Consider the following 15547-nt stretch of genomic DNA (forward strand, 5'->3'; position numbering starts at 1 on the left):
TTTGAAGTATTCAAAGTACATAATTATCTTTTAATATTCAAAGATAAATAGATAATAAATACCTATTAATTTAACATATTTAAAATAATAATTATCCTACTAATATTCAAATAAAATAATATCTCTTAATTTGTAATATTTAAAAGGAATACGAATTTAATTTAAATATTAAATCCTTCAATAAATTTAATCATTTTCCAACAGACACAACGCAGGCAAAGGAAGATGCAAGAATGAAACCATCTTTGCCTCCATTTTTTGCAACTATTTCCACTACACAGTGAATCAAAACTCATCCACTAATCCTCCTGGGGTGGCAAGAACTGGAAAGCCAAATGCGGTGGCTCGGCCTCATTGAAAAGCATCTCCACAATCTCTTTCATAGTAGGTCGCTTGCTTGGTGATCTTTGGAGACAAAGCAATGCAATGGTGATGCAAAGCAATGCTTGATCCTTGTCCAGTGAATGAATACATGGATCGACAAGTTCTAAAAGCCTCTCATTGCAACCCACTTGCCTTGCCCAAGATATCAAATTCCTTCTCTCCAATTCACACATCGTCGAGCCCGTTACTTGGAGAAGTCTCCGGCGGGATATAATAACTAAAACCAATACCCCAAAGCTATATACGTCGCATTTCTCGAAAATTAAACTACCATCGCCATATTCCGGTGCGATATAACAAACTATTCCTCTCATACTCGGCGTATTACTCATGCCACAGCTCTTAGGTCCTCTGAATTCACCACTAAATCCATCAACCACCAATCAATGATGCCTCTTCTATATTTTTTCCTTTTCTTTTCTACTGTTTCTTCATCTCTTTCCCACCATAATTCTCCTCCATTGTTACTTGAACTAGACCCTCCGTAGTGTTTAATTCTCACTGATTCAGACCCTTCTCCATTATCTTGGTTCCACCACCATTCTCTTCCCGAAATACCTTTTTATCAAACCCTTCAGATAAAACACTCCATTTTTTTGGGTGACAATCCAGGCGACGCCCCGGTGATCTATCAGTGACCATCGAACTCGCCTCTTCTTCGAAACCAGTCAAAATACAATGTTTCTTCTAAAATCAATCCATTATCATCTTTTTTCCCTCAAAATGTCATCTTCTTCAAGCCCTTCAATCACAACCTCAGTTTTCAATCTAGCAAGCCCGAAATCACCAATCTTTGCTTTGAATTCTAAACCCAAGAGGATATTGCTTGGCTTAATATCACCATGAATGACCGGTGGATTACAAAAATGGTGAAAATATTCAAGCCCTTTAGCTACAAAACATAAAACACGAAATCTTCTACTCCAGCTCATTAGTTCTTCACATTTTTTATCCAATAGTGCATCTTGGACACTGCCATTTTCCATTAACTCGTAAACCAAAATGAACTCCCTTTCTCGAATCTGAAGAGAAACCAATGAGAGGAATAATGTAGGAAGAACCAAGGCGCGTGAGAGAGAGAATTCGTTGTGGAACTGGCGCTCTCCTTGCAATGCATTCATCGAGTCCATGACTTTGATTGCGAGTTGTTCAGGAAAAAAAGGAAAACTTCCTTTGTAAACAGAGCCAAACCCACCATGTCCTAAGCGATTAGAAGTGGAGAATGAGGAAGTGGTGCAACGGATAAGGGAGTACGAAAAGTTGTGGCATTGATGGTGGCTTGGAGAGTCTGATGGAGCAGTACGATTGTGAGAGAGCTCCCAATAGATAAAGATGGTTAATACTGTTAAAAGTGTAGTGGAATTCGGGTTAATTTCCACCAATAATAACAAATTCACCTTGAAAACTATTATCTAGGTGACTAGTGTGAAAACGATTGTACTAAAAATCACACCAAGGTAGATTCCCAGGAAAGAGGAAGGGTCACAATGGTCCCTCTTAAAACCCACTTTCCTTAGAAAAAACTACCAAGACAAGTAATTTTAATAGGACAATAATTAACAACAACTATATCCGACAATAGCTATTAAATAGACATAAAGAAAACACCAAAATTTAACGAGGTTAGGCCAAAATTTGCCTACCTCCTCGAACACTACTAAAATAATATTTTACTAGTAGAGGAAATATTACAAAGAGAGGAAAGAGTACAAATAGCCTTTAATAGTGAAGAAGGCTTATATTTGTGGGATGATAAACTAAGGAGGAGGAGGGCTCTATTTATAACAAAAGAATTTCCCCTCCTCCTTATACAAAACCAATGTGGGATATTTGCCAAAAACCAACAAATCTCCACCTTGGCAAATTCCACACACGTCTCTCAAAAAAATCCAATCTTCAGTAGTGTCTGCAAATTCATCTTTCAATTTATAACAATATTGACCAAGTCTAAACAATGTTTAAACTTGACCACAGTTACCACTTTTGTCAACATATCAACAGGATTCTCAGTGGTCCGAATCTTCTAAATTATGACTCCACCTTCTTCTAGAATCTTTCGTACAAAGTGATATCGAACATCGATGTGCTTCATCCTTGCATGGTAAACTTGGTTCTTTGATAAATGAATAGCACTCTGACTGTCACAGTGCACTTTGATGTGCTTTTGTTCTATTCCCAATTCACCAAACAACCCTTGAAGCCAAATTACCTCCTTCACAGCCTCTGTAACTACCATATACTCTACCTCTGTAGTAGACAAAGCCACTGTTGACTGTAAGGTGGACTTCCAACTGACTGGTGCTTTTGCAAATGTAAACACATAACCAGTAGTTGATCGACGCTTGTCCAAATCACCTGCATAGTCTGAATCACAATACCCAACTACACACTGACCATCTTGTTTATCCTGTTGAAAGACCAAACCAACATCTACGGTGTTCAGAATATACCGTAGAATCCATTTCACAGCTTCCCAATGCTCCTTTCCAGGATCATGCATATACCTGCTCACAACCCTAACTGCCTGTGAAATATCGGGTCTCGTACACACCATTGCATACATTAAGCTACCAACAGCACTTGCATACGGAACCTTTGACATGTATTCCCGTTCTGCATCATCCTTAGGTGACATGGATGCACCGAGCTTGAAATGAGGAGCAAGAGGTGTACTAACTGGTTTTGACTTCTCATTCATGCCAAAACGTTTTAGTACCTTCCTCAGATATTCTTTATGAGACAAACAAAGCCTCCCCAATTTCTTATCCCTTGATATCTCCATGCCTAGAATCTTCTTTGCTTCACCAAGATCCTTCATCTCAAACTCCTTGTTCAATTGAGTCTTTAGTTTCGCAATTTCTGTCTGACTCCTGGAAGCTATCAACATATCATCAACATAAAGAAGAATATATATATAGGATCCATCTTGTAGCTTGCGTAAATACACACAATGATCATATTTGCTTCTTGTGTACTTCTGCCCTATCATAAACTTGTCAAAATGCTTGTACCACTGCCTTAGAGATTGCTTCAATCCGTATAGCAATTTTTCTAATTTGCACACCATCTCTTCTTTTTCAGCAACTTTGAATCCATCTAGCTGAGTCATGTAGATTTCCTCATCCAAGTCTCCATGTAAAAATGCAGTTTTTACATCTATCTGAACTAGTTCCAAATCCAACTGTGCTACCAAAGCCAACAAAATTCTGATGGAGGAATGTTTTATAACTGGAGAAAATACTTCATTATAATCAACTCCCTCCGTTTGAGCGTAGCCTTTAGCCACCAATCTTGCTTTGTAGCGGATGTTATTCTTTTCAGGAAATCCATCTTTCTTTGCATATACCCACTTGGACCCAATTGCCTTCTTTCCCTTCGGAAGACTAGCTAGTTTCCACGTCTGATTCTTTTAAAAGGATTGCATTTCTTCATTCATGGCGATCCTCCACTTTTTATGTTCTGAACTTTGGACTGCTTCATCAAAAGTGGCAGGAATGTCATCAATTACAATTGGTGATGCAAAAGAGACCATATCAACATAACGAGCAGTTTGTCTAATGGTCGTCTTTCCCTTTCTGAGTACAATTGATTCATGTTGTTGTGGAGGTTCTTGGGTCTAAACATCTTCTTCATTTGACTCTTCTTCTACCATAGGAGAGTCAACATCAGTTTATTTACTGACTGGGTCAATTCTGCTTCCTTCAAACTCCACCTGTTTGGGAGTTCTATCTGTCTGCTCCAATTTTTCTGAAGTCACCTTTCTCAACATGGTAGATTCATCAAAGGTAACATCCATGTTGAAGATTATTTTCTTTGTTTCTGGACACCAAAGACGATAGCCTTTCACATCAGAGGTGATCCCCATAAAGATCGCCTTCTTTGCTCTTGGATCCAGATTTGACTCCTTAACATGGTAGTATGCAGTGGAACCAAACACATGTAAGGAATCATAATCAATAGCAGGTTCTCCAAACCATTTCTCTAATGGTGTTTTACCACCAATAGCAGCCGATGGTAAGCGGTTGACAAGGTGACAAGCATAGACCAAAGCCTCAGCCCAAAATTCTTTGCCTAACCCAGCATTAGACAACATACATCGAACCTTCTCCACTAATGTCCAGTTCATATGCTCTGCCACCCCATTATGTTGTGGTGTAGATCTGACAGTGAAATGCCTGACAATACCTTCTTCTTCACAGACTTTTAGAAATAGATCATTTTTGTACTCTCCACCATTGTATGTACGGAGACGTTTGATTTTTCTACCTGTTTGAGTCTCCACCATCTTTTTCCATTTAAGGAAAAAACCTAGCACCTCATTCTTTGTCTTCATTGTATACACCCAAACTCTCCGGGAAAAATCATCAACAAATGTGACATAATAGTGTGTTCCTCCCAATGAAGTTGTATTGGAAGGCCCCCATACATCTGAATGAACATAATCCAAAATACCTTTAGTATTATGGATTACTGTTCCAAATTTCACCCTCGTCTTCTTCATTTTGATGAAATGCTCACAAAAAGCTAATTTGCAAGCCCGAGCACCCTTCAATAATCCTTGATCTATCAGTAATTTCAAGGATTTTTCACCAACATGCCCCAAGCGCATATGCCATAACCTGGTTGCTTCTGACTCCTGTTCATCAGTAGAAGCTGCCACTGTTGTTGTCCCAACAATTGTACTACCCATAAAATAATACACATTGTTTCTTTTCCGGATTCCCTTCATTATCACCAGTGCACCAGAGATAATCCTCATAATCCCATCTTTTGCCCTCACTTCTAAACCTTTTGACTCTAAGGTTCCCACAGAGATGAGATTTCTCATTAAATCTGGTACATAATGGACACCTGTTAAGGTTTTGATTGATCCATCCTGATTCCTCAAGCAAATTGAACCAATCCCAAGTGTGTCAATAGGGGAATTATTTGTTGTGTAGACAATTTCACCTTTTAGTTCTTTAAAATCAAAGAACCATTCTCTATTGGGGGTCATATGGTGGCTACAAGTTGAATCTAACATCCATGAACTGGAATAGCTGGTTGATGGCATAGCAGTGAATGCGAAATCTGAATCTGTATCATCATACTCGACCACATTTGATTCTGAGACAGCCTTTCCCCCTTTCAGGTTTGCCTTTGTTCTTTAGCCTGGGACAATCTTTCTTCCAGTGCCCTTTTTCTCGACAAAAGGCACATTCATATTTGCTCAATCTGGACTTTGACTTCGATCTCCCTCTCTTTCCTTTATTCTGACTCTTCGAACGGCCTCTAACAACAAGAGCTTCTTCTTCGACACTTATGTTTTCTTGTTTGTCTTTCTTTCTCAATTCATAACTATACAAGGCAGCAGTTACTTCACTGAGAGACACATCAACTTTCCCATGAAGTAGAGTAGTTTCAAGATACTCAAACTCATCAGGAAGTGATCCCATCAACATCAGAGCCAGATCTTCGTCTTCAAAAGTCACGTCCATATTCATTAGATCAGTTACCAGCTGATTAAAGCTAGTAATGTGATCATTCATAGTGGTACCTGGTACATAGTTGAAGCGGAACAATCTCTTTTTCATGTAGAGCTTGTTCTGACCGCTTTTCTTCAAAAATTTCTCCTCCAGTGCCTTCCACAATTTACTTGCAGAAGTTTCCTTAGAAAATGCATACTTCTGCTCTCTAGAAAGACACGATCGAATAGTACCACTTGCCAATCTATTGATCATCTTCCATTCTTTCTCCTCAACATCATCTGGTTTCTCTCCTTCAATAGCAATGTCTAGACCATGCTGAAATAGGGCATCTAGAACCTCACTTTGCCACATGCCGAAATGACCGGTGCCATCAAAAATCTCTACTACAAATCTAACATTTGTCACAGCTGTTGACGATGATGTGGATGTTTTTGTTGCGTCTGTCATTTCTGCTACAAATTCTATTTAATAGCTGTCAATGCGGAATGCCAATTATCCCAAGGAAATTTTTTCTGATGTGGAAGATCAGCCTAAGCCGCAACCACAGAGCATACTAAAATAAACCAAGAGTTGTGATACCAATTGTTGTGGAATTCAGGTTAATTTCCACCAATAATAACAAATTCACCTTGAAAACTATTATCTATGTGACTAGTGTGAAAACGATTGTACTAAAAATCACACCAAGGTAGATTCCCAAGAAAGAGGAGGGGTCACAATGGTCCCTCTTAAAACCCACTTTTCTTAGACAGAACTACCAAGACAAGTAATTTTAATAGGACAATAATTAACAATAACTATACCCGACAATAGCTATTAAATAGACATAAAGAGAACACCAAAATTTAACGAGGTTAGGCCAAAATTATGCCTACCTCCTCGAACACTACTAAAATAATATTTTACTAGTAGAAGAAATATTACAAAGAGAGAAAGAGTACAAATAGCCTTTAATAGTGAAGAATGCTTATATTTGTGGGATGGTAAACTAAGGAGGAGGAGGGCTCTATTTATAACAAAAGAATTTCCCCTCTTCCTTATACAAAACCAATGTGGGATATTTGCCAAAAACCAACAAAAAGGATAATGGTTATAGTTATGGTTCCAGCAAGTAATGGGGGAAGGAGGTGGTAGGAGTTTATGTGGCAGTGGCACTTCAACGACGTATCATTCCCAATCTCCGGTGGTGAAAACCGTGACGACATGATTCTGAATAAAGAGATCAGAGCAGAAGTTTGAATTTCATTTGCTTCCCATACTATATTTCGAATTTTACGTTTATAAAGAGTTTGAGTTTCTTTTATGGAAAAGGTTTGAGTTTTGTGTGACCGGGAGAGAGTCATTTTATGATGCAGATGGTAAATGTTGACGTGTACAAGTGTTGTTGGAGTGTCACGAAGTTAATTGTGACAGTTGAGTTCGATTTTATTTTATTTGTAGTGACGAACCGATGAGCTGGTTAAAGAATTTGAGCAACACGCGTTATTGTCTTGAAGATGAACATGGGACGACTGAGGTTTCACGTGAGATTGAGATCAACATTAACTATAAAACTAGTTCTTTGTCTTCTTTTGTTGTGTAAGCATTGATGGCTGCTAGTGGCCGCAAGAGAAACACGCTTTGTCAGTCGCGTGAGTTGAATGGAGTCTTGTGCCTTGTTTGTCTTGCTCGTATTTGTTTATTTTTCCTCTGATTTTAACTTCTATTTTTTAAATCATCATCCAAATCTGAATGATTCCCAAGGCTTATATAGTATTAGATTAAGGTTGCCCTGTTGGTTATATATACAGTGACGGTATTGTACTTGTGTATGTTACAAATATATTACCTTAAGGGTACAGTTTGTTAATTTCTAATTCTCTATTTTTAAAATATATATTTTTAATATTCAGTTATGATCATTCAATTCAAGAATTGAATATCAATAATTATATATAAAAAAATTAATCAACTCATACGATTGAAAATTCAAATTCAAAATATAAAAAACTAACGATTATCATATTATCATAGAACAGAGATAATATAGTACATTGTCTTTTATAGACTTTTACCAGTGAAAATTTGTAAAAAGAAGTGAGAGAATAAAAAGCAAAGTGAAATAGTTGGAACTAGGAGGGGACTGAGGTCATGTGAGTCCCATTCCCACTTGCCAAACGCCATTGTTCTATTTATTTTATATCTGATCAAGTGAAATAGTTTGAACACAATTTTCTCTCATATCTCTTGAAGTATCTCTGATCAAGTGAAGCCCAAAGCCTCAGATTAAACTCCTTTAGTTTCTCTGGTTCCAGCTCAGTCAAACGAACTCTTGCAATTCCTAATCTCCCGTCTTGCCCGAGATCCTCGTCGAGAACCTGTTTGAAGACATGACAAACATTGCACGAATTAACAAAAAGAAATTCTCACTTTTGAAAAGTTAGTACAGAGATGTATCCTACACAAGTATGTCCAATTCATTTAAAAATCATATTGGATACATTCAATGGAGTTTTTCAGGGTATTTAGGTACCCATAGAGGATCGTACTTCAATATCTATATCCGAGGATGCATTGGTCAGAGATACTTCAAGAGATATAAGAGAAAATTGTGTTCAAGCCTCAAGGTTAAATCTCATTCTGTCAAGAATATCCATAAATTTAGAAATTTCCAACGTTGATATTCAATGTAAAAGGAGGAATAGAAACAGTAGTTGAGAACCTCTAGAATGAGTGACTGTCTCTCTCTGTCTTCTGCAATCAACTCAAATGTCTAGTTTAAGCTCTAATTCACAGCATGACAAAAATAAAAAATTATAAAGATTGATGTTTCTTTTCTTTTGAAATTTGCACTAAAAGCTTCAGGATTACTTTGTATCAACTTCTGTACTACCCATTGGAACAACAATTCTTTGCAACCACTGAAGCGTGTCTTAGACAATTGTCTCCACAGTATCTTACAAAACATGATAGTGGAACAATCAGCAACATTATTAATGAGTATAAATTAATGGAAGAATATTAATATATTTTATTTTCTTTGAATAGATATTAACATATTATATCTAAAATTTTAAAGAAGTAAAAACCAGCACCAAAAAACTTACATCAATTATATCTAAAATTCCATGAAGTCCAGTTAAGCTTCCACCAACTATCTCCAGAGTGTAATCAATTCTAGGTTTGGCTGATAAAGTTTAGAAAAAGAATCAGCCACTTCCACAAAAACTATAAGCTGAGTGAAAAAAAAAATTGAGGGAGCAAGAAAAAAGGAAACCCACAAAACATGCATAGGAATCATCTATATACTTACTGCTTTAAATAATCACTTCTCTTTCAGAAATTTATGAAATTGTTCTCCGGATTCTAGACAATCTTAAAACAAAGCAAGCTGCATGCATCGTCTATTGTGCAATTAAATGTTTTTATGGAACATCCTAGAAATTACTGCACAAATACAAGACATCTCCTCAGTAGGTTGGAAAATGACTCGAACAACGAAGAAAACTTGAAAATTTTTCAACTGCATCATAAAGCATAACACTAATAATAGTAAGCCAAAAAAAGATCATCTCATAAAATTTCCAAACTATGAAGATAAAAAAAATAACATGGTATGTAACAATGTTCAAAATAATAGAATATCATGTGTATGACAAGTTTGAAAGGTTGTTAATGCCCTAACCTGAATTGGTATTGCAGCAACAGGTGTATCAAAATTTATGACTATATTTGGATCCCAACCCACCGAAGATCAATATCCATCTTGACATGAGCTTTCTTAAGACTCTAAACACTAATGCATGCATTTTCGTTAGTAACCATGCTAGTAGAAATGCTGAAAAGATGGGCATATATAGATATTTGGTATACATTTACATAACATGTATAAACCAATCCTTAGGGTTTAAGAACACAAAACACACCACTAGCTGAAAGAAGGTCATAACAATTGTAAATGGATCACTTTGCTAAATGACAAAGGTACACCACTAAAACAAATTGTTGATTTATACCTTCAATTTTTGGAGCCACTGTTCCAAGAGACAATTTTCCCAACTTGAGTAGATTAACTCTCCCAGGTCGGTAATCTTCTGAGATTGGTTTAAAACATTCTTTGAGCGCAGCTGATGCGGCCTGAAAATAAACAAGTTAAAAAATATTTGGTTCAAAACTCATATTGGAAGCATTATCAAAGGTTTTTAACTCTCCCATTCGTCTTCCCAGAAAAGAAAATGACAATAAATAGGAAAGCCCAATTCCAGCTCTATTGTTGCAGATTTAATTAAATTATTAAGAGATAACACTAAACAAAAAACTATTTTTCGAGGAACGTGACATGACATGTTTTTTTTTCTGTATGCCACATTCTGAGACTTTTAATATTTAGGGTAAAATATAGTAATGGTCACTGAATTTTTTTAAAGTTTGCATTTAAGTCCCCCAACTTTTGAAACTTATAATACAGTCCTCTAACATTTAGTCTGTTTGTAATATGGTCCCCGATGTAACCGACCGTTTGATGCCGTTACACTGCCGTTAGTACGTTTGCAATATGGTCACTAAACGTTTTAGGCAGTTGCATTTAGGTCCCCAACTTTTAAAACTTGCAACATAGTTCTCAATTTCATTCTAAACCCTAAATTCTTTTTCGATCTCGAATTTTCTTTTTCGCTTCTCTCTTCTCATTTCCAGCGTAACTTTTCAGTCGGGGATGCATGAGAAATTCTAATCTAACTTTGAATTATGTGGAGGTGTTGACTTGAATAAGGGTCCATTGAGAGAAGACCCGACCAATAGGTTATCGGGACCATCAACGATTCAAGGTGTAATGTTAGATACATGTCCTCTCAGGTGAAGCATAGATGTTCGATGAAATGCTTGTGAGAAAAAAATAGGGTTAGAAATGTAGAGCTGACAAATACTACTAAGATGAACTAAGTATCATTGTTGAAAGTCACCAACAAAACTAGAATTATTTTGATAAATGACATATAATAATTTCTTTGTTTAATCCTTGCGGTTAAAGATTTTCCAACAGATGATCAAATATAATGAAATCCCAAACAACGTCTTCACCTCTCAGTCTCTTTCGCTCACATGCACTCTCGTTTCGTTTTTGTTCTTCAGTTTTCTGCCATGTAAAATTGTAAACCCAAGCAGTGCTATGTCTTTCAGCTTTTTATTTACAAAGAAAAAATGGAGGAAGAATTGCTGAAACGTAACACCGATTGCGTTTGTTTCTTAGTCTCTCCCCTCACTTGCAAGAAGGTATTTATTTTCTCTTTTTGGGCTATCCGGAAGTAAGCTTTTCCTCTTTCACATTTTCCCATTTTCAGCTCGCGTTGTGTGTTTTTTTGTTGAAATTTTTATGTTTTTGGAACTGCATATCAAGGATTTGGATATTCAGTGTTAGTTTTGAACCAAAACCATCTAATTTTCTCTCTTTCTTCTTAATCAAAACTTTTAGCACTCCTTATTAAAGAAATTCAATCCATCAGAATATAAGTGAAAAAGGGTCCTATGCTATTTTTTTATCTTCTTGTTTGGTTTTTCTTTAAATAAGGGAATTGGTTGTAAGTATCGACATAGTGAAATCGACAGGCTAAATCCGAGAGACTGTTGGTACTAGTTTACTGGGAATTGTATTGATCCGACCTATGGTTTTCGGCATCCCGTGAGATCGTATTCTTTTTAATAAGTTCATGTTGATTATGAGACTGATATATCGTGAACGAATTGGATTTTTTTTACATGTTTTGGAAAATTTACAGTTGAATCTGTATTGAATTACATCTTTGAAAGACAATTCTATATGCAAGCAACTCGAAAGGCATCATGACAGGGTAGTATATTTGGAGCAACTACTTGATATGTTGCCCGATCATTTTACATTCGCACCTTCATTTATGGCATATATATGTTTGTTGCAGTGCCCTCTATGTTTTACAATGTCTTTTATTGCTGACATCCCATGAATTTACAAGAATTATGGGGTCCTATTATTTTAGTTCTGCTATCTGCTTTAGATTCTCATCATGTTTGGCTATTGAGGAACATTAAACATGGAGCATTAGAAGTAATTATATGTTAAAAGGGTAGTCCATTAATGCATTTGCAACTGGTAATGTTGTATTTGGAATCTAATGTCTATCTTAAACAACCCATTTGACGCCTTAGCTTTTGGAGTGACAATAATCGAACCTCTTTCCCTTTATTTATTAAGTCTTATTTTTGAATGAGTTATTAATTGATATTATTGGTTTATTTTAGTTATTGCTTGGTTGTATGTTGTAGTCCTATAAACTAAAACTCTTTACTATTTTCGTAGTCGTTGGATGTGCATGCTCAAGTTCCATCCAAACCTATTGGAATGTCATACCAAAGTGTGGCAGCTACGCAACACTTCAAAATTTATTGATAGGTGCACTTTTCATGTTCAAAGTGCGACAGCTGTTGGATGTGCATGCAACAAACCTTAAATTTATATTGAAGTAAAAACTGTCAAATAGCCAATTCATGTTCAAAATTCCAAAACACTTCAATTACATTCTAAACCCTAAATTCCAAAATACTTCAATTACATTCTAAACCATAAATTAAAGTATTTTATGATTTGGGGTTTAAAATATAATTGAAGTGTTTTGGAATTTAAGGTTTAGAATGAAATTAAGGACTATGTTGTAAGTTTTAAAAGTTGGGAGACCTAAATGCAAGCGCCTATAAAGTTTAGTGATCATATTTCAAACAGACTAAATGTTGGAGGACTGCCACATCATCTTCTTCTAACGGCAGTGTAATGACGTCAAACGGCCGGTTACATCGGGGACCATAATGTAAACAGACTAAATGTTGGAGGACTGTATTGCAAGTTTTAAAAGTTTGGGACCTAAATGCAAGATTTAGAAAAGTTCAATGACCATTACTATATTTTACCCTAATATTTATTGGTTTTAAAATTAGTAACATTTAAAAGTATAATTTTTTTGGGTACATTAAAGGAAAAACAGAATACGAAACGATTGCACTTAGCTATCTACCATCTCAGTATTGCTTCACCATCTCTATCTGCCTGCAACAGAAGTAAGAGCTCCTTTGGCGGTTCTGTCTAGATGTGTGTCCCTCATTCTCTTTCAAACGCCAAATTGGCCAGCCAATCAGCATATCTGTTTTTTTCCTCAAGGTATGTAGAATTTCCGATATCCAGCCTTCTTTTATCATTTCTTCACAATCTTTAAACGTTACCACATTCTAAATGTCATCGTTTTGTTCCTTGTTTATCGTATCCATTACCCATTTCGTATCGGCTTTGATGATTAAATTCCTCGTTGCCAACAATTTCGCGATTCGCAAACTTATCTTATACCCCAAATTTCCGCAGTGGTTGATTTACCAATGTTTATCAGAAACCGTTGAATCCATTCTCCATACTCGTTTCTTATTAATCCACTCACCGTGGCGTTTGTGGTGTTCGTTTTGCATGCCCCGTCAGAGTTTATAATCCAACAATCTTCAGGTGATCTTCTCCATTTAACCTATCTTGGTTCTCTTGTAATTTTGATTTTTGAATTTATGAAAGTTGCTTGTATATTTCTTACTAAATTCATGTTGTATTGGATCACTTGATTTGTGTTTCTGTTGTTATTCTGAAAAATTGTTTCATTTTTTTCTTCCAAATATCCTATAAGGTTGTTGAGAATAGCGTTCCCCGGCTAATTCCTTCTTCTCTGGTCTTCTTAGAACGACAATTTGTAGTTAACCAACTAATGAAGTTCTTGCTATTAAACTGGTCATCGGGTTGAGTCGCATTGATCCCGTCCCATACAAATTTTGTCGTTGTGCAGTACCTTAGGGCATGCGCAAGGGTTTCCATAATTCCCTGACAGTTCCTGCGTTCCCCTTCTTGGATCATCTTCTTCTTGAGTTTGACTTCGTTAGTATTTCATTTGTTGAGGTAGCTTAGCCAGATAAACATTCTAATTTGTTCTGTGGTTTATAGCTTCCAAATCCAAGCGGATTTATTCGTGAAGCTGTCATCCTTCGATAAGCCCTAGATTATCATGTCTTGTGTCTGAGAATTTGTTGCCCAAGGAATTGAAATGCTCCTAATTTGATTATCTGTTTCGTTGACACAATGTTCTAAAGCTCTTGTATGTCCCATTGTCTTTCCTCTGATATGAATTTATCCACTCTCTCGTTGACATAGGAATCTCTTTTCGGATAATCCTTTTACTAGTATTGTTTTTCCCACCCACCAATCATGCTAGACTCTAGTTTAGCCTCCGGTAAAAATTTGATGTTTGCACCCGTTTTAACAATATCACAAGTGCTCAAAATTCCCTTCCAAGTGGACAAGTTTTTGGATCCATTTCCCACATTCATAAAGTTTGTATTTTTGAGATATTTCTCTTTGAAGATTTCAGTACCAAAGTGTGTCTTGTTCTCGAATAATTTTTCCAACCGTTCTTCGTCATAAGAGCCATATTCACTAAACTTGCTTTACATAATCCGACCCCCCCCTCCCGCAATTTTGGTTTTACAAACCACGTCCTAGCTGACCAAATGATTATGAGTATAGTTTGTACCTCCTCCCCAAAGAAAATTACGGTTTAGGTTATCTAATATATTGGTCGTCGCGACTGGGAATAAGGCAGTCTGCATCGTGTGTACAAGAATCTCATATAAAACTGATTGGATCAAAGTTCGACGGCCTGTTAAGGAGTGGACCTTCTCCTTCTAGCTCGCTAATTCCTTCTAGCCAGTGTACTAAAAGGTCTGCTGCATCCCATTCCTTCCCCTGAACACTACGAGGGGCTCACTAAGGAAGTCTCCATTGAAGAAATTAAAGAGGCAATTTTTAATCAAGGTATTGGCAAAGCTCCAAGTCCAGACGGTTATACTCCTCTTTTCTTTAAGAAATCCTGGACTGTGATTGGAAGAGATGTGACTGAAGCTATAAATTATTTCTTTCAAGAAACTTTCATCTATCCTGCATTCAATGCTACTACTATAGTTTTAGTACCCAAAATCCCCAACCCTTGCAAAGTCTCGGATTTCCGCCCCATACCTTGTTGTTCTGTTATCTACAAGTCCATTACTAAAATCATTGTCAAGAGGATCTCTCATTTACTGCATATGATTATTTCCCTAATCAAACCGCTTTTGTCAAAGGGAGGAGTATTGTTGATAACACCCTCCTTGCTCAAGAAATTGTGAAAGGTTATGGGAGGAAGAATATTTCTCCTAGGTGTGCTCTTAAAATTGACCTTCAAAAAGCTTTTGACTCCATTCACTGGGGCTTCATTCCTATCATTCTCAAGGCTTTAGAGCTTCCATGGAAACTCATTGACTGGATTTTTGTCTGCTACTCTAATGCCTCCTACTCCATTGCCTTTAATGGAAGCTTGGTTAGTTGTTTCAAAGGAGCCAAGGGTCTTAGACAAGGTGACCCTTGATCCCCTTTATTGTTTGTTCTTGTCATGAATGTTTTATCCAAACTCCTAAATAATTCTGCTGACAAAGGAATATTTAGCTTCCATCCAAAGTGCAAGAAAATAGGCCTGACTCACCTTACATTTGCTGATGATCTGTTAATATTCTGCAAAGGTAACCTTGAATCTGTCATGGGAGTTGTTTCTGTTCTTGATTATTTCTATGAGCTATCTGGCTTAAACTTAATGCTCTCAAGTGTGAGATCTTCACAGCTGGCATCTCTG

The 15547-nt window shown here is 36.6% G+C and overlaps 1 protein-coding gene and 1 pseudogene across 1 annotated transcript; one reads left to right on the top strand and one right to left on the bottom strand.

Moving 5' to 3' along the window:
* Positions 1–299: 299 nt before the first annotated feature.
* Positions 300–7098, bottom strand: LOC120193005 (annotated as a pseudogene).
* Positions 7099–13686: 6588 nt separating this feature from the next.
* On the top strand, positions 13687–15286 carry LOC120193006. The gene is made up of 2 exons (XM_039195643.1): positions 13687–13785; positions 14948–15286. Exons 1-2 carry the CDS (start codon positions 13687–13689, stop codon positions 15284–15286), a joined length of 438 nt encoding a protein of 145 aa, XP_039051574.1.
* The last annotated feature ends 261 nt before the right edge of the window (positions 15287–15547 follow it).

The sequence above is a fragment of the Hibiscus syriacus genome, unplaced genomic scaffold, assembly GCF_006381635.1.
Source record: "Hibiscus syriacus cultivar Baekdansim isolate YM2019G1 unplaced genomic scaffold, ASM638163v2 tig00116984_pilon, whole genome shotgun sequence".
NCBI lineage: Eukaryota > Viridiplantae > Streptophyta > Magnoliopsida > Malvales > Malvaceae > Hibiscus > Hibiscus syriacus.